This window comes from Silurus meridionalis, chromosome 14, assembly GCF_014805685.1.
Source record: "Silurus meridionalis isolate SWU-2019-XX chromosome 14, ASM1480568v1, whole genome shotgun sequence".
Taxonomy (NCBI): Eukaryota; Metazoa; Chordata; class Actinopteri; order Siluriformes; family Siluridae; genus Silurus; species Silurus meridionalis.
Window position 1 is genome coordinate 16,874,660 of NC_060897.1, and position 25,005 is coordinate 16,899,664.

At 39.9% G+C, this 25,005-nt stretch overlaps 1 protein-coding gene across 2 annotated transcripts in view; it reads left to right on the top strand.

Moving 5' to 3' along the window:
• The first annotated feature begins 236 nt into the window (after nucleotides 1-236).
• coro7 (coronin 7) overlaps nucleotides 237-25,005 on the top strand; it is a 133,476-nt gene continuing 108,707 nt past the window's right edge. For both annotated transcript variants that reach the window (XM_046865617.1, XM_046865614.1), the window contains exons 1-6: nucleotides 237-376; nucleotides 10,519-10,615; nucleotides 15,626-15,706; nucleotides 16,317-16,387; nucleotides 17,683-17,866; nucleotides 19,026-19,102. In XM_046865617.1, the coding sequence (XP_046721573.1) occupies nucleotides 317-376; nucleotides 10,519-10,615; nucleotides 15,626-15,706; nucleotides 16,317-16,387; nucleotides 17,683-17,866; nucleotides 19,026-19,102 (570 nt within the window). In that variant the 5' untranslated portion in view covers nucleotides 237-316. The remainder of the gene's footprint in view (nucleotides 377-10,518; nucleotides 10,616-15,625; nucleotides 15,707-16,316; nucleotides 16,388-17,682; nucleotides 17,867-19,025; nucleotides 19,103-25,005) is intronic.

The window sequence follows — 25,005 nt, forward strand, 5'->3', positions numbered from 1 at the left end:
ACTGGGCCCTTAAGCAAGGCCCTTTAACTGGGACCTTGAGTAAGGCCCTTAACCACAGTAAGTCGCTCAGGATAAGCTATCATTTCCGATCATATCAGATAGCTGGATAAGATATCAGATATCGGATCGAAATAAATGTGAGTGTATGGTGAGTGCTGTGGGTGCGGGTTCGTGTCTTTGCTCTGCTTAAACAGGACACTGCCGAAAACCTTTTAACCAATCAGCGCGCAGGATTTTCCCCCTTGCGCTTCACTCAGAGCTCAGGGACACACAGCGCCACCCGGAAGGTACGAAGACGCTCAGTGAAGAACCGAGAATGAACCGCTTCAAGACGTCCAAATTTAAGAACACCACCCCGAAGATCCCGAGGAAGGATGTGAGTAGTGTTTCCTGCTGAAAGCATGCAAACCGTGTTTTATTGGAGGGGCTTTAACGCCAGTTTACTCTTTCAAACGCGCAAACCGAGGCTGAATTACAAACGCCTTTTTTATCCCTTAATAAGTGCACTAGACACACTGAAACGAAACCCGTGTGGAAGCCTATGTAGGGCACTACTTGTTTAAAGGCATGGCGTTTAGAATTCAGCCTGAGTTTGTCTGAAAGGAGCGTCTGCAATGTATGTAGGATGTCTAACGTCTGACTTCCTCCTGTATTGCCAAACTTAACTATATTTGGACATTTCAAACACTTGCAGCATATGTTATGCTGAGAATGTTAATTAGATCCATATACAGAGTATCTGCGCACGGGTTTCATTTATTTCTGGAGTAGTTTTATGATAGAAAGCTAGTACCAGGTTTATGTACAGAGCTGGATCACTCTGGTTTCTGCCATGCCCTGATCACTGAGGTGATCCATGAAATCACTGACATGACCCAAAGTCCTGCTTCTTATTATATACATGTATAGTCTTATGTTGCCTTCTGTTTGGATTTGTATTATATATGAAGCCTTAATTGTCCGATGTGTTTATCTTCTCTGATCTCTTTTACACTCCTGACAGTAGCAGATCAGTAGATCAGAAATCTGGCTCTTTGCTGTAACTTGATTTCAATCTGTGTTTTGCATGAACAATTGTGAACATGCTGGAGTTTAACTGCTATTTACTTTTTATTTCATGTGGGAAGTAGTTTATATATGGACTGTATGTAGATTTCTCTGTTCCTGTTTTAAGAGTACACTAGGGTGGCCAAACCTTAGAAAGTGCATGTTTGCAAATGTTGGCTTAAAAAAAGAAAAGAAATAAAATGCATAACAAAAACACCAAATGCCATTTTTCTTTTTCAAGATTTTGGTCCAGATTCTGAAAGACTTCCTGCCCACCTTTACATTTCTAATCTAATTACCCGATGGGAAAACACACGTTCTGCTACATTTAAAAGAGTTTTACATTTTTAATGGAGAATTAATTATACCTTTATTAATGATATATTATTATTAGTATTATTATTAGTATTATTATTAGCAGCATCTACATCAATCACTGTTTCATCTGAGTTGCTTACGCTTATCTGCTGCTTCTTACAGGGAAATAATTCATTAGCAGTTCTGCGTTTTTTTTTTAATGAATTGCCCTTTTATTAGCTCATTTTATTTATTTGAAATTTTTTTTACTCTTATTGGGTCAGTGTGTATGTGCTATTCTCTGTTTTAACGATGATGATGATGATGATGACGATGGTGCATTTTAACAAGTTGTATATTATAATCTCCATTTCATTACTAACTTGTTAATTTTATATATATTTATTGACAGTAACAAAAAAAGTTTTCATGTTGCTTTGGTAAAACACATTTGTTTTAAGTAAACACTAATTTATTATTATATCTGCAGAAAAAAAACAATAAAACCTTTGGCAACCTTTCCATGACCACACTTTTTCTTATTCTGCTTTGTGGCGTGACCCAGCAAAGCTTTTATATTTGCCAAATAAGCCAAATTTTCTTTATTTTTATAAATAATCTTTGACTAAATGATTGCTTTATTTGAGTCGAACAAATGTTTGGTGATATGAGAATTCTCACGTGCAGTGTCAGTGTACTTGTTCAGTTGTTCAGGGTCCTGATGTTGCTGACTGATCATACAAACTGATACCTATTTGAAACCAACTTTGGCCATCTGTGTTTACTGTTGATTGTTGTATTGAGCTCAGTCACCATGGACTATCCATTACCATTGCAGAAAAAAAGGTATAATGTCAAAATAGTTTCTAATGTCAAATCTGATCTGAGGGTGATGTAGTTTTTCAGGGCTTTGAGCGTCCTGTATTTAGGAGTTTCTAGGAGTCTAGGAGTCTCTGATCACTGACTTTCCAATGACCAAAATCTAGGATTCTGTTCATTTATTCCTTTATGAGACAAAGAGCATTACTAATGTTTATTTGTGAGTGTCTAATCTTTGTCTAATTAATATAATAATAAGACTGTGGGAGTCTATGCAGTGTATCAGCAGATGAATGACTGAATGATGAATGAAAACAGATGCATAAATTATGTTCTGTTTCCCAGTTTAAATAAATGCTGTTGGCTGGCTTGGTGTAAGTCTCCTCCTTTTACAGTTAGTAGCTGTCATATGATGGGAGTGAGCTGGCTGGTTGTTGGGAATTATTAGGCAGCTATATACCTGAGTAGATATGGGGGTTCATTTCCATGTTGAGGAGAGGAACACTGGTGCATTAGCAGTCTCCTGATTAAAGAGTTGTACTGCTGGTTGTGTTGTGGCACATAGCTGGATACCCCACAGAGTAGGAGACTGCACTGCCAGTTTCAATGGCCTTCTAATCCCATTGCTTTGACTCACGGTGACGGATTTACAGATGTCTGAAGAATTTGAATGTTGGAATGAAGTGGAGCTGCTTGAAAAAGGGGGGTGTTACTGGCTTCTGGAGGAGAAATGTGTTTTGCCAAATTCAGAAACAGTGTGCTCATTACATAACAGCTTGAGCACTGCTCCAACCTCATGCCTTTCCCAACTTGTTAATATTCTAAAAAGGGTTTTAACAGCTTGAATGTGCATCATAGGGAGAATTTTACAGTTCTTGATGCTGCTCTCTGTGCATGTGTGTGTGTGTGTGTACGCGCGAGTGTGTGTGTTTGCGTGTGTGCATGTGAGTGTTTGTTTGCGCATGTGTGTGTTTGCGCGTGAGGATGTTAGCGTGCAGCGTGTTTCCTTTTCCTCCTTCCTGTTGGCAGCCTTAGAACTTCTTTTTTTTGCTTTCTGAATCTTGTGTTTTGTATTTGACTGTTGCCCAGAGTGACATTGTTAATGAAATAATATAATTTGAAAAGTATGTTCATGAACAGTATTATACTGAACAGCCCAGATAACTACATCTGCTTTTCTTACCTATTTACAGTATAGACAGTTGGATACAGAAAACTTCCTAAAGGAAAATGACTAAATTAATATATAAAATAGATCACATTGTTAGAAAGGATTCCTATTTAGTTGTAATTCCATGCTTCACCACTAGAGGCAGATATACAGCTTACCAAGCAATGACAAGCTATCTGTGACATCACAGTGCACCGTCCTCCACCAAGAGTATAAAAGACCAGAACACGGAGCTGCTGCAGGCAGTCTGCATCACGCAACCTACTGAACAGCAGCTAGCAGAAGACAGCAAGAATCACCTCATATGCAATCAATTCTATACTTAGTAAAGTAAAGTGTTCTGAATCCTGTATCGTGTTTTTACTGACGCGCTGGGGCGAGTACAATCCACTGATCAGCGCATACCAGTTAGTGAGAATCCTTATATGGTCCTTCGAGTAAGATAAGAAAACCCTCTAACATTGGTCCTTCGAGCTAGACAGGAAAACTTCCTAACATTGGTCCTTCGAGCGGATAAGCGTGCTTACCACAGAAGAAGGATGTCAGAACAACCCTCCGGCGAGTTTTCGCGCCCACGACGCAGAACTCAGCCCCATCCCATCTTAGAGACTATGAGGTGAAATACTTTGCACAGCGCTCACATGAACAAGAGGAGGAAATGCAGCGAAACACAACGAGAGATGAATCTCGTGTTTTAACCCCAGATGATAGTGATTCTCCTCCTCTAGTTCATATGCTGATGACATCGACACAATTACGGAGCTACTAGCGCTCACCATTCGGATGTTAACACACAGCTATTTGAAAGTGATGAAGAGGAAGAGCCTTCTTCACATGAGGAAGAGGCTGCCCTTTCACCAGTTAGACATAAGTCAAGAGAAAGAGCCAATCAAAGAGTCATGACATGGAGAAGTTAGTTAGGCAACTGTATGAAAATCAAGTGGCCTTTCAGGAGGAACTCCGAGAACTTAAGGTCCTTGTCAAGGACATACGGAATCTATCCGTAAATCCATGAGCAGCTCAGCTAGTTCCTCGACCACAGCGGGTCATAGAGACTCCAGTCCCTTTGCCCAGAACTATCTTTAAATCACCCAAGGCAGTGGTGCCAGAGCCTTATACTCCACAACCTAGTCCCCGCAGATCCCAAGTGCCCCCTAGTAAAAGTCCCTTAAAGTCAGAAGTAGATACATATGCCCATCTACATAATCCACAATATCCTCCCTTGACGGGCGGCTTCAGAGTGCCACATCTCTGGACACGCCTTATAGGGCCCGCACCCAACAATTCCAGATTTCACCAGTCCTGACCCCAGAGAATTCACTCATATAAAGTTAGCCCTTGATAATATCCTCCCTCCAGATGCAAATGAACTCTTTAAGTATCAGATTCTCTTAGGACACCTCAAATTTAAAGAGGCTCGCCTAATTGCAGACTCATTTCTGAATTCCCCTCAGCCATACACAGACACTATGACTATGCTTAATAGCCAATTCGGACTACCTTTCCAGTTAGCCCTAGCTAAGATAGCAGAAGTCATGGATGCCCCTAATGTACAGACAGGAGATACGACTAGTTTCAAACTGTTTGCCCTCGAAATTCAGGCCCTCGTTGGTCTCCTGAACTCATTAGGTCCAAAGGGAGAAAGCGAACTAAGTTGCGCCTCACATGCAGCCCGCTTACTCACTAAGTTACCCCCGGATATGCGCGCCACATTCAAACGACACCTGCCCAATCAAGATTCCTACACTCTACCGGATCTGGCAGAGTGGCTCAGGATTGAATCCGGTGTCAAGACTCTGCGCAATCGAATCAGGGAAAAGATCAGATAAGTAGAATGTCGCGGCCCAAACCAGGCCCAGGGGCGAAGCATAAACACGCTTCTGTCCTGCATGGAGCTGACCGACCTCCAGAGACGATCACTCGAGTGCCGACGCCCTCGCATCAGTCCAAGCCAGCACGGGGATCTGAACAGAGCAGACCTCTGTGCCCATATTGTAACAGTGCGAACATTATTTAAGCCAGTGTACCACTTTCCAGGCATTTAGTACAGAGCAGATGATCAAATGGATCAAAGACAACAAGCGTTGTTGGAAATGTGGCGATCACACTTAGCCAAAGACTGTACCTTAAAGAAGCCCTGTCGTTTATGCAGTGGGAAACATCTTCAAATCCTTCATGAGGTGAACAGCCAACCTCAAAGGAGAGTACCTGTTTAGTGAGTTCCACGAACAAAACCCTGTATCTAGACAGGCCACAAGGTTCCAAGCGCGTCCTGCTGAAAGTGATTCCTGTTGTATTACAACACAACAATCGAGCCCTGAACACTTATGCAGTACTCGATGATGGATCCGAAAGGACTATGTTACTCCAGCTGCAGTTAAGAAACTAGGGTTACAAGGACAGAAGGAAGATCTAATATTAAGAACTATTCGACAAGATATGAGGAAACTAAATGGAGCAGCAGTTTCCTTTAGAATACGTTCTATATCAAAGCCCCAAAAGAGTTATTGGATCCAGAATGCCTTTACCTCTGAGCACTTAGGTTTAGCTGAACATTCGTATCCCATTGCAACACTCCAGCAGAGATACCAACATCTAAAGGACATTCCTTTACAGCCCATAGATAAAGTACAACCCTCCTTTTGATAGGAGCAGACCATCCCCACCTTATAACACCTGTTGAGCCTATCGCCTAGGGCCCCAGGAGGTCCCGCAGCTATTAGAACTAGATTAGGCTGGACACTACAAGGTCCAACGCGCTTTCTGCAGCAGCAGATACAGCCTCAACAATGCTTACATATCTCTATCACTCCCCAAATGGAAGAACTTTCCCGAAACGTAGAGAGACGTGGAGAGTGGAGTTTAGGTCCACCCTTTTTACTTAAAGCAGAATCAGAGTGGCCAACCCTGCCACCTCTTAAGACCCCTGAAGATAAAGTGGAAAGGAGAGCTAGTATATTCTGTGGTGTCACCCAAACATTAAAGCCCTTAGACCCTAGTAAGTATCACTCTTGGAAAGACCTTGTTGAAGCCATAGTTCAACAACATCCAAGTGACTTAGATCAATCTAGTATACCTACAGCTAAGGACTATGTGACAGCAGAACATCTCCTCTTCCGCAATATTCAACAAGATAGTTTCCCAGAAGAATACGAGCAACTAAGCTCTGGTAAGCCCGTATCCCCTACAAGTAGATTACTCACTTTAGCCCCAGAATTCGATAAAGCCAGTCAGCTTATACGGGTAGGAGGACGCCTACGTCGTGCTGAAGGCTTAGAACTCCAAACAGTTCACCCTATTGTCCTAGACCCTCATCATCAAGCCACCAAATTACTCATTCAAGACTATGATAGTAAGCTATGTCACCCAGGACCAGAACGAGTATTTGCTGAAATGAGGAGAAGTGTCTGGATACTAAGAGGTCGTGAAGCAATTCGAAAATCCCAACATAACTGTATGGAGTGTCGTAAGTGGAAGGCTAAACCTGAGAACCCTAAGATGGCTGACCTTCCTCCAGCACGCTTGAGACTTCATAAACCACCCTTTTATAGTACTGGTATGGATTGTTTTGGACCTTTCCAAACCAAAATAGGCAGGCGTTTAGAGAAAAGATGGGGAATAATCTTTAAGTGTCTTACAACTCGATGTGTACACATTGAGCTTCTCACAGCTATAGACACAGATTCTTTCCTCATGGCTCTGAGGAGATTTATAGCACGTAGAGGCACCCCCTCAGAACTGATATCTGACCAAGGCACTAACTTCCAGGGTGGACAGAGAGAGTTAAAAGATGCTTTAAAGAATTGCAGCCAAGAACTTCAACGGCATCTTGCCAAACAGAAGATCGAATTCCGATTTAACCCACCTAATGCCCCTCACTTTGGTGGCAGCTGGGAAAGGGAGATCCGATCTCTTAAAAATGCCCTCCGTACAGTAGTAGGTGCGCAAACAGTAACAGAAGAAGTTCTTCAAACAGTACTTATTGAAATAGAAGGAATCCTTAATAGCAAACCTTTAGGTTATGTCTCCTCCAATGTAGCAGATTTAGACCCAATCACCCCAAATCTTCTGCTCATGGGGCGGCTAGACAGCTCTTTACCTCAAGTGATATACCCTGCCGATGAACTCATAGGACGACGAGATGGAGACAAAGTCAAGTTCTCACTGATCACTTTTGGTCAAGCTTCGTGAGACACTACTTACCCAATCTCCAGCTACGCCACAAATGGTATGGAGAAACTAAAACTCTGACAGTTGGGTCTGTCGTCATGATTGTCGATCCCCAGTTACCACGAGCCCTTTGGTTGATCGGGAGAGTGTCAAAGACATTCCCTGGAGCAGATGGACAAGTTAGGTCTGCAGAGGTCAACGTTAAAGGTCGATTATACACACGACCAGTTACCCGACTCATTAATCTACCAGAGATAGCAGTTGAAGACGACACCAAGATCAAATCGGCAGACTTTTAGCTAAGATTTAGAAGCAAATATGCTATGCATATTTGGGGGCGGCAGTGTTAGAAAGGATTCCTATTTAGTTGTAATTCCATGCTTCACCACTAGAGGCAGATATACAGCTTACCAAGCAATGACAAGCTATCTGTGACATCACAGTGCACCGTCCTCCACCAAGAGTATAAAAGACCAGAACACGGAGCTGCTGCAGGCAGTCTGCATCACGCAACCTACTGAACAGCAGCTAGCAGAAGACAGCAAGAATCACCTCATATGCAATCAATTCTATACTTAGTAAAGTAAAGTGTTCTGAATCCTGTATCGTGTTTTTACTGACGCGCTGGGGCGAGTACAATCCACTGATCAGCGCATACCAGTTAGTGAGAATCCTTATATGGTCCTTCGAGTAAGATAAGAAAACCCCTCTAACATTGGTCCTTCGAGCTAGACAGGAAAACTTCCTAACACACATGCAGTGACTGATATTTTAATCTAAACATATGGAAATATTGTGTATATTTTATTGCATTTGTACTTCTAAGCATAATGACGTTTTGTGAGTTGTGCATGTCTTTTCAGAAATAATCTGCAGCATATATTACATAATGCTTCTCCTTGTGAAAATGTAAACACAGGTCTCTCTGCATTCTTAATCAACATTCTGAATGATTTCTTATTGTATACAGTACCATATGTCTGCAAACACTGTCACAGTCATCCACTTTATATGGTGGAATTGTGTGTATGGGTTTAAAATAATTTCAGATTTTTTTTTCACGTCTTTTACATTTTCTTAAATGGCATTTTATTTGTATCATTTTCAATATATTCATATATTAAAAAAATATTTTCAAGCTGTTCAGGTGAAAAGTAATTGTATCTTACTTTTTTCCATTGTGATGTATAATGAAGAGATTGTGCAAATGTTTCGGATAACTTTTAGGACCAATTTTCTGGAATAGAAGGACCAATGTTAATATATACAGTACATACATACATTCTCACACACACACACACACACACACACACACACACACACACACACATATATATACAGTGAGGAAAATAAGTATTTGAACACCCTGCTATTTTGCAAGTTCTCCCACTTAAAAATCATGGAGGGGTCTGAAATTGTCATCGTAGGTGCATGTCCACTGTGAGAGACATAATCTAAAAAAATTTACAATGTATGATTTTTTACTATTTATTTGTATGATACAGCTACAAATAAGTATTTAAACACCTGAGAAAGTCAATGTTAATATTTGGTACAGTAGCCTTTGTTTGCAATTACAGAGGTCAAACGTTTCCTGTAGTTTTTCACCAGGTTTGCACACACTGCAGGAGGGATTTTGGCCCACTCCTCCACACAGATCTTCTCTAGATCAGTCAGGTTTCTGGCCTGTCGAAACACGGAGTTTGAGCTCCCTCCAAAGATTCTCTATTGGGTTTAGGTCTGGAGACTGGCTAGGCCATGCCAGAACCTTGATATGCTTCTTACAGAGCCACTCCTTGGTTATCCTGGCTGTGTGCTTCGGGTCATTGTCATGTTGGAAGACCCAGCCTCGACCAATCTTCAATGCTCTAACTGAGGGAAGGAGGTTGTTCCCCAAAATCTCGCAATACATGGCCCCGGTCATCCTCTCCTTAATACAGTGCAGTCGCCCTGTCCCATGTGCAGAAAAACACCCCCAAAGCATGATGCTACCACCCCCATGCTTCACAGTAGGGATGGTGTTCTTGGGATGGTACTCATCATGCTTCTTCCTCCAAACACGTTTAGTGGAATTATGACCCAAATGTTCTATTTTGGTCTCATCTGACCACATGACTTTCTCCCATGGCTCCTCTGGATCATCCAAATGGTCATTGGCAAACTTAAGACGTGCCTGGACATGTGCTGGTTTAAGCAGGGGAACCTTCCATGCCATGCATGATTTCAAACCATGAAGTCTTAGTGTATTACCAACAGTAACCTTGGAAACGGTGGACCCAGCTCTTTTCAGGTCATTGACCAGCTCCTCCCGTTTAGTTCTGGGCTGATTTCTCACCTTCCTTACGATCATTGAGACCCCACGAGGTGAGATCTTGCATGGATCCCCAGGCTGAGGGAGATTGACAGTCATGTTTAGCTTCTTCCATTTTCTAATGATTGCTCCAACAGTGGACCTTTTTTCACCAAGCTGCTTCGCAATTTCCCCGTAGCCCTTTCCAGCCTTCTGGAGGTGTACAATTTTGTCTCTAGTGTCTTTGGACAGCTCTTTGATCTTGGCCATGTTAGTAGTTGGATTCTTACTGATTGTATGGGGTGGACAGGTGTCTTTATGCATATAAAAAATATAAAAAATATACATTTTAAAGGCAGACTAACAGGTGTTTGAGGGTCAGAATTCTAGCTGATAGACAGGTGTTTAAATACTTATTTGCAGCTGTATCATACAAATAAATAGTTTAAAAATCATATATTGTGATTTCTGGATTTTTTTTTTTAGATTATGTCTCTAATTGCAAGTTAAAACCAAACAGAACTTTTGCTATGTTTCCACACGGACAGGTTTAATTCCTAGATGTGTGCAGATTGTGTGTGTGTGTGTGTGTGTGTGTGTGTGCGTGCATACGTATATGAGGTAATATAGGTCTAAATGAGCTATAAGAGAATTTTAGATTTGTTAAAAAACAAATACAAATTTGTGTTTTCAGTGATTTATTTTGTTTGGACTTTCTCTTTAGGAGTGGATCTCTAATGTGCGAGGAAGCTCAATCAGCTCTCAGGGGAACCACATTAAATCTAGCTGCAGCCTCCTGGCCTTCAACACCGACCAGGCCGGCAAGTTCCTATTTCTTTTTCTTTGTCAGTTTAATATAACTGGTAAATACAATAGCAGACAGGTGGAGAACAGAATATGTGCTGGTGTTTTAAGTATTTATGTTTTAAGTTTAAGTTCAGAATTAAACAATTCAATTCAATTCAATTCATTTTTATTTGTATAGCGCTTTTAACAATGAACATTGTCTCAAAGCAGCTTTACACAGATAATGTGGTGATTAAATGTAAATATGTTCTTTGTAAGTATGTTTGTCCCTGATGAGCAACTGTGGCAAGGAAAAACTCCCCGAGATGGCATAAGGAAGAAACCTTGAGAGGAACCAGACTCAAGAGGGAACCCATCCTCATCTGGGTTGCACCAAATGTCCATTTGAAGCATATATGCAAAGTTGCGGGGTACAGTGATGATGATCAGAAGCAAACTGCACTCCCGAGTCAGTGCAGCAGACCGCTGACACCAACTACAGTCCAATCCGTCCTCAAAAGCACCTGTTCTACTCCGGAATTACATGGAACCACCCAAGGTGTTGATGAGAGACCGTCCCGAGCTGCACAGAAGTGTGAAGATCCACGGAGGGAGAGGGGCAGGAACAGTGGTCACTGGAGCCTCAGGAGCATGTTTAACTCGACCGAGAGAGAGAGAGAGAGAGAGAGAGAGAGAGAGAGAGAGAGAGAGAGAGAGAGAGAGGGTGACGGGAAGAGAAGGATATGGATTATTAAGTGTAACTATTGGTGTATGAAAGTTAATGTCACTGTGCAGTTTGGACTCCGGCAAGACTCGCTATGGCAGCATAACTAAAAGAGAGAACCAGAAGGTAACACAGACATGAGGGATCTCTGGGATAAGAGACGACCCACCACACCACCGTCAACAAACCTGAGTGAACGTGTGAATGTGAGGGACGACAGCATACAAATATACCAGTTCACCAAACACTCTATATCCATGCCTCCAGATCTGTGCCTTTACCTAAGAAAATCTACTGATAAAAGGCTTGACTAAATAAATAAGTTTTCAACCTCGACTTGAACACTGAGACTGTGTCCGAGTCCCGAACACTGATTGGAAGGCTGTTCCATAACTGTGGGGCTTTATAAGAGAAAGATCTGCCCCCTGCTGTAGTCTTCATTATTTGAGGAACCAACAGATAGCCAGCACCTTTTGATCTAAGTAGGCGTGGAGGATCATACTGGTACAGAAGTTCACTCAGATACTGCGGTGCGAGACCGTTAAGTGCTTTATCGTCAGTAGTAATATTTTATAATCAATGCGAGATTTGATTGGGAGCCAGTGTAGACTAATTAAAACAGGGGTGATGTGGTCATATTTCCTAGATCTAGTGAGGACCCTTGCTGCTGCATTCTGGACTAACTGAAGCTTATTTATGCACTTACCGCACACCCAGACAGTAAAGCGTTACAGTAGTCTAATCTAGAAGTAACAAAAGCATGAACTAGTTTTTCTGCATCCTGCAACGACATCATATTTCTAATCTTAGCAATATTTCTAAGGTGAAAGAAGGCGATTCTGGTGATATTATTCACGTGAGACTCAAAGGAAAGACTCGGGTCAATAATCACACCAAGGTCTTTGACAGCCGTACATGCTGAAACAGAAACACCATCCAGAGATGCTACATAATCGGAAAGTTTATTTCTAGCTGCATGTGGTCCTAGTAAAAGTACTTCCGTCTTATCTGAGTTGAGCAGAAGAAAGTTATTAAGCATCCACTGTCTAATGTCCTTTACACACTTCTCAACATTGTTAAGCTGATCTCTCATCTGGCTTTGCTGAAATATACAGCTGTGTGTCATCAGCATAGCAATGGAAGCGAATCCCATGTTTATGAATGATTTCACCAAGAGGCAGCATATATAAAGAGAAAAGCAGTGGGCCCAAGACAGATCCTTGAGGAACACCAAACTTTACCTCATAAAGTGTGGAGAACTCACCATTTACATCCACAAACTGATAGCGATCAGTCAAATAAGACCTGAGCCAAGAGAGAGCTGTTCCCTTTATTCCTACAACGTTCTCAAGTCTAGCAAGCAGTATAGTGTGATCAATGGTGTCAAAAGCTGCACTAAGGTCGAGCAAAACAAGTAAGGAGACAAAACCCTGATCAGAGGCCAATAACAGGTCATTTACCACCTTAACTAGCGCCGTCTCTGTGCTATGATGAGGCCGAAATCCTGACTGATACATTTCAAAAACGTTATTCATAAGCAGATGTGAGCATAGCTGCTGTGCTACAACCTTTTCTAAAATTTTGGATATAAAGGGGAGATTTGATATCGCTAACAATGTTAGTCTGAACATTTTGCTGTAATCATAAAGACCATCCTGCACCTTCCAGGACTCTTATGATCAATGTGGTATTCTGTTCAACACACTGTACAGTTTCACTATATAGTATACAGTTACAGAAGAATACAGAAGAGTAACTGAAATGTAATAGATGCATATATTAAACTTGGGTTTGGTTTCTGCCAAAGTTTCTCATTTCAGTTTCTAAAAGTTTCTAAATGTTGTTACTAGTCACTTTGTCTATTATCTATCTGTTACTTGTCTATTGTTAAAAATACTGCACAATTAAAATGAATTCAGTGAAGAAAATAATGAGTAAATTTAACTAAAGGTATTGTGTTGGTTTTGGTTACTTTCTCTTGTTCTGGAAGGGCTCCACAAATAAAACACTCACCCTATCATCCATCAAAACTGCTGAATATACCATAGCTATTTGTAGCTGGAGGTCTAGAGAGCAGAATTGGCCATTCTTTCTGGATAGGAGGGAGAAACTCTCTAGCATGTCCACCTCTGTGTTAATGATGGGTAGTGACTCGCATTAACAGCATGTGACTAAACTGAATATGTAACATTGTGTGCTGGCTTAAATCTGTGTAGAGTCATTTTATTTGAAATGCAGTCCAAAATAGCCTTATTTTTCCTACACTTGGGAAGAAAATTTTCCACACTGACGCAGCACAACGTTTCTCCAGAACCCTGGTGCTTCATAAAACAACATAGAGCTACATCACACAACATAGAGCTGAATAACAGGGCTAAAGTACAGTTGTGTTCAAAATTATTCAACCCCCAATGCTGTAAATGGTTTTAGGGAATTTAGTGTACATTTGTAATTGTATTCAGAATGAAATCCTACAAGGACTTCTTAAAGAACCATATGCAACTAAAATGACATCAATTAGTTTTGTAATACAGTAGTAAATGTTTCTTTTGTGAATTCTTCATTGACATAATTATTCAACCCCTTAAAGACTACCACTCTGAAGAACAGAGGTTCAATGAAGTGTTTTCAATCAGGTATTGAAAACACCTGTGGATATCAGGGAGCAGCAATAAAGCCTAATAAGCACCAATTAGGCAGCTTTAAAATGACTGTGATACTCAGCTCCTTCTAGACATTTACTGGTGTGGTTACAAACATGGTGAGGTCAAGAGAATGGTCCAGGAAGACAAGAGAACAGGTGATTACTCTTCACAGGAAGGGCAATGGCTATAAGAAGATTGCAAAGATGTTAAACATACCAAGAGACACCATAGGAAGCATCATTCGCAAATTCAAGGCAAAGGGCACTGTTGAAACGCTACCTGGTCGTGGCAGAAAGAAGATGCTGACTTGACTGCTGTGCGCTACCTGAAGCGTAGAGTGGAGAAAAGTCCCCGTGTGACTGCTGAGGAACTGAGAAAAGATTTGTCAGATGTGGGTACTGAAGTTTCTGCTCAGACAATACGGCGCACCCTGCGTAATGAAGGCCTCCATGCCAGAACTCCCAGGCGCACCCCCTTTCTGTCCCCAAAGAATAAGAAGAGTCGACTGCAGTATGCCAAAAGTCATGTGGACAAACCACAGAAGTTTTGGGATAGTGTTCTGTGGACTGATGAAACAAAATTAGAACTGTTTGGGCCCATGGATCAATGCTATGTTTGGAGGAGGAAGAACAAGGCCTATGAAGAAAAGAACACCTTGCCTACTGTGAAGCATGGCGGGGGGTCAATCATGCTTTGGGGCTGTTTTGCTTCTGCAGGTACTGGGAAGCTTCAGCGTGTGCAAGGTACCATGAATTCTCTTCAGTACCAGGAGATATTGGATGACAATGTGATGCAGTCCGTCACAAACCTGAGGCTTGGAAGACGTTGGACCTTTCAACAGGACAATGATCCCAAGCATACCTCCAAGTCCACTAGAGCATGGTTGCAGATTAAAGGCTGGAACATTTTGAAGTGGCCATCGCAGTCACCAGACTTAAATCCGATTGAGAACCTCTGGTGGGACTTAAAGAAAGCAGTTGCAGTGCGCAAGCCTAAGAATGTGACTGAACTGGAGGCTTTTGCCCATGATGAATGGGCGAAGATACCCGTAGATCGCTGCAAGACACTTGTGTCAAGCTATGCTTCACGTTTAAAAGCTGTTATAACTGTAAAAGGATGTTGTACTAAGTACTAAGATTGAATGTCACTTGGGGGTTGAATAAAACTGATAATGATGTGAGCTCAGAAAAGACATTTGTGGTTATTTCATTATAAATGTTATGTTATATTTGTCTGACCTACACGTGCCTCTTTGATTTAATTGTAAGCAGGATGACTGAATGATCATAATCAATGTCAAACCGACCAAAACAATCAATTTCAGTGGGGGTTGAATAATTTTGAACACAACTGTATGTTGTCCTCGCCACAAAAAGTGCATCGTGTGCAACCAGTGCAAACAGTGCAGACAAAAGACCAGACAATACAAAACAGTGTGGGACATATACACAAAACACCTAATAGCACCACCAGTAAACCTACTGTATAATATGTCACTAGTTTCAGAAGATATGGCACAGTTTTATTCCTTATTGGCCCTTTACTTCCTTTTATGCTGAATTTTTAAAGCTAGAATGTGTTTGCTGGATTTCTATTAAAACGAAAAAAAGAATGTATCTAATAATCAGGGATCTTTTTTGGTCCTTACCTTTTTTTCCTCTGCTCCTTTTTTGAAGGTGGTGGGATGGTGGGGCTTTGCTCAGTTGAACCCGGACCTGATGGCAAATGGACAGTAACGCAAATTCCCTGTCATGCAGGTAAGATGCCCAGTAAAATAATGTTCTTTGCTTATATTTGCAAACCTGTCTTAATGTTCTATTTAATTGAACCAGCGATTTTTATAATATTGAGTATTTTCATATTTCTTGTTTTGCCCAAAGGTTTAGTGGGGTTCAAATGTCAAGGCTCTCTCCTGGTTTTTCCCTTAGTAAAGGAGCTTGCGTTATGTGCAGGTGCACTGTGATGTTGAAACTGTCAATAAACTGCCACCAGTGGGTGAATTAGTGTCCACAAACATTTGGCCATATAGTGTATGTATATATACGGGTGGAAACATGATGCTTAAAAGAAACTCCAGTGGCTGTGTTTTGCTTTGGGAGGAGTTTTTGTTCCACTTTAATTATTAAAGTTAATACAAAGCAAATTAATACAAAGTTACACTCCCTCAGTCCACATGGCACAATGATTCACTGAATGGTTTGTTGAGCACAAAAATTATGTAAATCATATATTGTGGCAATCTCAGTAACCAGATCTCTCACAGATAAACAGCTATGGGAGATTCTGGTAGCTGATTTGTTGATTTGTTTGTTAACACAGATGTGTTTCTGTATATACTTCACACTAAACCCCTTCTTCCTTTCTTAGACCAGGTGACTGATCTGGATTTCTCCCCATTTGATGACAATCTCTTGGCCACCTGCTCGGCTGATGAGACGGTAATGCCTGTGCTGCTTCGGTTTTTGTTTAATTTTATTTATTGCAATGTAGACAAGACACACATATACACCAATCTTCACATTGGTAGCCTGAACATAAAAATAAAAATGAATTCAAACGACAAGGAAATAAATATGTTAAGTAATACAGTAACAGGCATACAGTATTTTGCATTTAAATTTTAAAAAGAACTGAGCAGTGAGGATATCTCGTATAAAGCATTTTATGCAGTCCTATAAAGTATTTCACTGCATGTCGTCCTCTGTATGTATGTGTATGTGACGAATAATGATTTGATTTGATTTGATTTGATTTGATTTGATTTGATATCTTCTATAGCTAGTATGAGTATGATCTCAGACTAGTGGAGACTGGTGTCAATAATTACACCAAGTATTTTTACTACTCCTCACCTACATGCTGTAATTAAAAGGTCATCAAGAGTTACTTTATAATCTGAAATCTACTTCCTGTTGTTTCTTGTTGAAAGTTAAACAAGTAACAAGATGAGGTCATTTACTTCATTAATTAGTGCTTCTCAGTGCTATGTTGAAGCCCAAGGTGATGAACTATAACATTATAATGTTAAAATGTATATTTGATATTCACAAAATTTTCTAAACACAGTTATATTTTAAGGATTTTGGGGTACATGGGAGTTGTTAGAGTTGTTGGCTCAGTAAGTCGAGCTAGGGGAGGAGACGCAGATATGCTGAACCAATAGGCTGAACACTGTTTTGTAATTGTACTTGTTTTGACAGGCTGATTCACAAAGTCTCGCAAGCTTCTCATACCACTGTATAAAACTGAGTCTTTAAAGAATCAGAATTTAGCATTTTAGATGTTTCTATTGATTTCTTTGATCAAAATCATGCTATACTAATAAGATTTTTTATTTTTTTATTTTATTAGCTGCACTGTGGAAATGTTTGAGTTATACCCAGTGGCACAAACTAGAAAACACAAGAGCAGCATGTTACATAAGCTTAATTTAGACATTTTCTGGGGGACAGGAGGAAGCTGTGTGTAAGCATTATATGATTACAAACCGAATAGGATTTTTCTTTCCTCATTTCAAACTTTTTTATTTGCAGATAAATTAAATAAATTTTATTTTTTATGTTCAAAATTAGCAAATGTTTCTGCCAGTATAGCCAGACTATATACAACTTGAAAGTGTAGCATTAGGCCTAACAATTTTTTTATCTGGGTAAAGTAATTTTATAATAGGAAGTTTTATAATTTTTTTATTTAACATCAAAGACCAACATGATGGGACATGATGTTTCTGCAGGTAAAGGTATGGCGTGTGTTTGAGCCTGGTCAGGAGCAGCCTGTAAGTGCTAATGCATCTTTAAGCCCTGGTGAAGGAAGGCTGGAGCTGGTGCTTTTTCATCCTGCTGCTGCAGGCTTGCTGGCGGTCGGCTCAAGCAGGGGCGTCCAGGTCTGGGATACCAGCAGAGACAAAGCCCTGGCAGGTAAATGCACAGATTTAACTAGTCACATCTTACAATCTCTAAAAGTTAGTATATATGATTTCATTACTAAAGACTAAAGCAATTTTACAGCAAATCTACAGCAGCACTTGAGCATTGTGTCTTCGTGGTCTCTGTTCTGGACTGTCTTATTTCTGTTCTGTCTGTATGTTTAATTTGTCCTTGTTTTGATTGGCATAGCCTCTGGTTGTTTCCAGGGCTGATTTTACAGTCCTCTGGGGTCTGAGCTGGAGCAGGTGAGGTAAAAGATTGAAGCCGAGTGGCTGTTTGATCCTGGCACCATGATGGCTGCCTCTCACTGCTGCCACCTACTGGCCCTCCATCTCTCACCACATTTTATTCTCTTTTCACACCATTTCTCATAACTTGTGTGGATCTCCTGCTTAGTATGTGTTTTTTATTATGTCTCCTTACAGACTTTGTTTTGCTATTCAGTGATAAGAGCTCACATTTGTTTGATTTATTCACGGGTTTTGAGTGTGCTTGGGACTAGTGCTTGGCTGTGCCCACTCAGTCTACAGCTTTATGAGATGTGGCCTGCCAGAGTATATGTTTAACTCACCATCCATAACACACATTTGCCAGGCTGTGTTCACAATGCATCTTCACTCCTGCTGTTCCGTGTGTGTAATTGTGTGTGTGTGTATGTGTGTATGTGTGTGTGTGTGTGTGTGTCTTCCCAATGTGTCCTGTGTAAAGTTTGCATATTTTCTAGTAGCTGCATTGTCTGTAAAGCAAATCGTTGCCTTTTGAAATGCACTAAGGATGGTCAAGCAACTGACATGGTTTTTCTTGATTTTGATTGATATAAACTTCTATCTTCACATTAATGGTTACAGCTAGATACTAAAATAATAATAAATTCTGAAATCCTCAGCACTTAATACGAACAATATCACCTGACAAATGATAAAGTGTACATAGAGTATGAAGTCATGTCTGGCATTAACGTCTCTTTAAGTCTATACAACAGAGAGAAATGCTAAACTTTAAACCGTATGTGATGGCTGATCATCATTAGTGTGGGTAATAACAATCAAGTCATTTTCAGTTTGATCTAAGTACCATCTTTCATTTATTAAATGTGTGTGTGTGTGTGTGTGTGTGTGTGTGTGTGTGTGTGTGTGTCTGTATGAGACAGTTCTGGAGCAGCATATGGAGCAGTTGCACAGTCTGGCCTGGAAAGAGGACGGCTCCCTTTTGGCCTCCACCTGCAAGGTGACTCTATGTTTTTGTAAAGGATGTTAATTAAAATTAATACTGATATCTAACCAATGTAGCAGCAGCATCATAATATCCAATACCAAAATCACACTGCGACACACAGAGCAACATCCACCATTAACCACTCTAGGCCCAATTATTTGAAGAGCCCCAATGGCCTACATAGAATGTAAGCTGTGTAAAACACGCTTCTTATAAGTACAGGAAACCATTCGGCAGGTTTATCATCAATGATCTAAAGAAACACAAGACATTAAAAGGAGAGAAAATGCAATTTAGCAAAGCTGAGTTACACACACGTTCTTTTTCATCAACATCATCATTTGAGTGAAAAATGAAGAGTTTTTACAGAGGAAAGGATGAGAGAATCCAAGAGATTTGTAAATGGTGAATATAGAACAAGGCTCCATCATTTGGTACCAGGCTGCAAAAAAAAAAAAAAAAAAAGTTAACATTTTTTATTTTATTTCCGTTTTATTGACTTGCGCATATTTTGAAAGATGACACACTTGTTTTAGTCACAGTTTTGTGGCTAGGCATCTATAAATTAAGCTTGTAGTTGTTACATTTTCATTATATATGTAATATTTAAATTAATAATCAAACCATATAATATGTATAAAAGTAATAAAATATGCACATTATTGTGTTTAGTTATGTGTTTCACCCCAAACACCCAACTGGGCCCCTGGAAAAATGGTCTTGTTTGTAACTGGTCCATGTTACAGACTGTGTGTTGTTTTTTATGTAAAGCTGTGATGAATCAGTTCAAACCCTCACCCTCATTCCAAACTCACCTGCGGTTAATTATAAGAGCTCTATTAATTGCTCGGTTTCATACAGGTTAGACAGAATCATTTTATTAAGTCATATGTATAGTTGAGCCAAGTATCCTTCCTTAACAAATAAACAAATTCTTATTTCAGAGAAACAAAACGCTGAAATGTTCAGACATTAAAAAACCAGCTACCAGATTTAAACCCCAAAACACATCCAGGTGTCTGTCTAACAAGATCACACACTTTGAGATGTGTGTGCCTCCTGTATACTAATGAACTCTTTACTCCACTAAAGGAGAACTGAGCTAATAGAGATCCTCAGCTGCTCGTCTGTTTCACACTTACAAACCAAACCCTGTTACATAGAATTTATATTATGAATATTAATGCTGCTTATTTTGCCAGATGACCAGATGTGAGTGTGACAGTGCAAGTATACCAAAGATAAAAATGTATAAATTAGTGAAGAATGTGGATTTTGTCTACTCCTTTTAGTCAAAATTAGACAAATTAGACCGTATGCAGCTTTGAGTTTAAAGCTAATACAACACGAATTATGTAATTTTTCATTCTGTGTTTGCAAATTTTGATGCGTTACAGTGACTGTAATACCATTTTTAACAAAACAACTGTTTGAAACATTGTTGTATTAGCAGAATATTTGTATATATAATATAAATACACTTTTCATACTTTTGTGAAGAACACGTAAGTTAGAAAAGGCCGTCTGAACAGTAGACGAGAAATAAAACAGAGGACAGAACAGTACAGAACAGAAATGGTTTGTGATCAGTATGATATAATCATTCATATAATATTCATTATTAACATTTGCTTTAAATGGTTTGTGCTACTTTTTGTGTTTACATACTGACTGCAGAATGTAAAGTGCTGTTTCACTGTGTTGCCAGTAGAGCTCACCAGAGTATCTGTTTTGCAGGCTGTTCTCCTCAAACTCAGTGTAGATGGTGTCTTCAGCAGATCAGAGTAGCAGTGTGTAGATGAGACAATTGCTCGTCTTTGTTTTGCACAGAGAAATGGAGATTGAGTACATAGCCATTTTCTAATGATCACATTTGAATAGGCCAGAGTCGATCAGGTGTTAGAGAGGGTTAAACATTGAGCTTCCAAACTCCAATGAAAATATTATACAAATATAGTAAAAAAAAAAAGACCATGTATGCTGTATGAAATTTGCCCAGCTCTTACCCTCTGTTCTGCATCTGTTGCTTTACGGGATTAAATGTTCAGATGCTTAAAATGTTTATAAATTGTAGTCTTCTTGGCTATTTATTCTTCTTTTTTCTTTCGGCTTCTCCCATTAGGGGTAGCCACAGCGGCTCATCTGTCTCCATACCCCCCTGTCCTCTACATCTACATGTCTACCTGCATGTCTTCCCTCACTACATCCATAAACTTCCTCCTTGACCTTCTTCTTTTCCTCCCTCCTGGTGGCTCCATCCTCAGAATTCTCCTACCAATATAACTCATGTACCTCCTTTGCACATGTCCAAACCATCTCAATCTCTCTTCCCTCACCTTGTTTTCAAAACATCCTACATGCGCTGTCTGTCTGATAAACCCTTTTCTAATCCTGTCCATCGTCGTCATTCCCAACGAAAACCTCAACATCTTCAGCTCTGCTACCTCCAGCTCCACCTCCTGTCTTTTACTCAATGCCACTGTCTCTAAACCATACAACATCGCAGGTCTCACCACAGTCCTATAAACATTCCCTTTCATTCTTGCTGATACCCTTCTATCACAAATCACTCCTGTCACTCTTCTCCACCCACTCCACCCTGCCTGCACTCTTTTCTTCACTTCTCTAACACACTCTCCAGGAACTACCTAAACTCCTCCACCATCTGTCCTGCTTGTGCCTTGTTCCACATGTCACCTCCACCATGCCGCCTGTGGAGCGTTTCAAGCCTTTACCTCACCTCATTTGTTGAAAAAGCATAGAATTATGACCTCTGTAATGCAAAAGAATGATGCAGTAGCCAATTTCTTCTGGTCCAGTCAGTGGTTTAGTGCTTCATATGACAGCATGTAACCCATGCATACAGCAGCCCTGCTTTAATTCAACCAATTACTGTTAGAGCCAAACAGGAAATAATTAGTGAGCCTCCTTATTAGGGCTGCTGCTATCGATTTTTTTTGTAATCAATTATTCCATCTATTAATTGAGTATTTGGATTTGCTTTAAATAGTTTCTTTTTTCAAGACAAATCCTAAATAAGAGCCATTAAGTGCATTTAATTGCCATATTACATCAAAATACAAATTGTGTTTAAAAAATGGCTGTTTAGAGTAGGTTATGGAAAAATATGATTTTAATGAAACTCATTATTCTTCTTACTCGTGTATTTATTAATTGAATCTTGCACAGTATCATGATGTGGTATTGTTGTCTCCGGGAAAAGCTGCATTAAATTTTACACGCACTAAATCCTTGTATTTATCACCAGTTTTAAACACCTCCACTTCACTTCCTACTCTACACAGCCATGGGGGACGTTTTTTTAAAGCACTGTATATAAATAAAAATATTAAAATCTATTTCAAATAATTTCAAAAACAGTAGCCATGCTTTATGTTTTAGTTTGAAATGATCCCAAACTTTAGAAACTTCCTGTTGAGTTCTTTGGACTGAATCTTTTCCTCAACCCTCGCTGTTTTCTTCTCGGTCCTTAATTGATTCATTTTTGCAGCATCTTCTGTGTTACAGAGTTTAGTGGGTGGTGCATCATTGATAATGGTCCGTGGGAAACACAGTGCTCCGTGTGGCCTCAAATGGACTAAATGAAGCATCAGGGGCAAATTTCCTGATGTGAAGCTATGCTGATTTCTCCCAGTTTAGCCCCAGTACGGATATCATAAAATGGAAATACATTACTTTAAATGAACAGATAATGTACACACTGTTTTATAAACTATAGAATTATAGCAATTCAGTGAAGCAGCTTTGTAAAAATACACAGATTCAGCATAGACATTTTACATTGTTTCCTAATCAGCAAGCCAGAGGTGACAGTGGCAAGGCTAAACTCCCTGAGAGCGTATGACAGAAACCCCAGAAACCAAACTCAAAATGGAATCCATCCTCATTTGGGTGATGCAGAATAGTGTGATTATAAATCATATTCCTCTTTGTAGTTCTGTAATTCTCTACACTCTGTTGTGTATTATACAGTCAAAATGCAGCAGGAAATGAATTTGTTCGAGTAAGGTCCTTTGATACAGTATCATTTTTCACCACTGTAAATATCTACCCAGAATACCATGCAGTCTGCGTTACTGAATGTGAACACTGTTCAATGTATATTGTACTGTTGTGTTATTGTAGAACAGAATTTGTTCACAGTTCAGGTTACTTCTGAATAATTGATTCGTTTTTGGAAATAAATATAACCCTAATGCAATGTATTGTTTTGCTTTAGCTTAAAATGTCTAATTTCAGTGCTAATATTTTTCACAATTCGAAAACATATTTTTTAAAAATTCAGCAAAATAAAATTGTGTTTTGCATTAAATTTTAATGCATATGTTCAGTTAGAATTTGCAAACATACAGCTTGCTAAAAATAAAATCATCGAGGAGTCTGGAAGCATCTGCATACCAGCTTGCCTTCATTTAAACCACAGGCTTCAGCAACAGAAGCATCACTGCAGGCTGTTTTACATTAGACAAACCACTTCAGAATGCTGTGGCACTGTTTCTGTGTTAGATTAGAGATGTTTGGAGATATGAGTTAATTGTAGGGCAGATAACTTCATTACTACAGTACAGAAACCATCTGTAACTGAGTGAACTAAGATCATTTAACGACATGTGGCACTGTGAAGTAAAAATGACTGAAATGAGGGGAAAGAAAAAAGGATAAGTAAAACAGGAAAGCGAGAGAAACGTGACACTACATCACAGACCAGCTCGAGAGGTTCTGGCCTTTGCTGTGCTAGATTGTAATTGAACTGAATAGACCCTTTCTTTAAATACAATTTTTTTCCTTTTCACTAAAGAAAGCAGAGAGAGCAGTTAAATTGGGCACAGGCCAGAAAAAAGGTCTCATGACAGGCTTCATTTGGAGGTGCAGAGACGCATATTTTATGGATTTAGCCATGTGGTTTTTGTAGATGAGGACTGCTGAGAGTTTAAGGCTTGTGTAAGCTCATGGCTGATTGTATGTTTGTTAGGCTATCTTTTATTTTTCTGGGAAAACAGGATAAATAACTGCTTTTTAGTCCTTCTGTGAGTTTTAGTTACAAACTGAGAAGACTTTTTATATGCTTTATTCTGCTGATAATTATTAAGTTTCAGTGGAACTGCTAAATAAGTCATGGTAGTTATTTAAATACTTTCCTCATTACACCACTTAACTTTTGACCATTTAGCACACAGTCAACTCCACCTTGAACCAGTCTGTTGTTCCTACTGAACACTTTACTGCTGTCACACTGTCCTCATACATGTCCTGCACCATCCTCACGTACTTTTCTGACACACCTGACTTCCTCATACAATACCACAACTCCTCTCTTGGCACTCTGTCATACGCTTTCTCTAAATCCACAAATACACAATGCAACTCCTTCTGTCCTTCTCTATACTTCTCCATCAACATCCTCAAAGCAAATAATGCGTCTGTGGCGCTCTTCCTTGGCATGAAACCATACTTTTGCTCACAGATGGTCACCTCTTCTCTCAGCCTGGCTTCCACTACTCTTTCCCATAACTTCATGATGTGACTGATCAACTTAATTCCCATCTAGTTACTGCAGGTCTGCACATCTCCCTTATGCTTAAAGATCGGTACCAGCACACTCCTTCTCCATTCCTCAGGCATCCTCTCATCTTCCAAAATGTTATTACACAATCTGGTTAAAAAATCCAATGCCATCTCTCCTAAACATCTCCACGCTTCTACCGGTATGTCATCTGGTGCAACCGACTTTCCACTCTTCATCCTATTAATTGCTGCTCTCACTTCCTCCTTACTAATCCTATCTACATCCTGCTTCACCAACTCCACATCATCCAACCTTCTCTCTCTCATTTTCCTCATTCATCAGCTGCTTAAATATTTCCTCCATCTTCTCAACGCACTCAACAACAAAT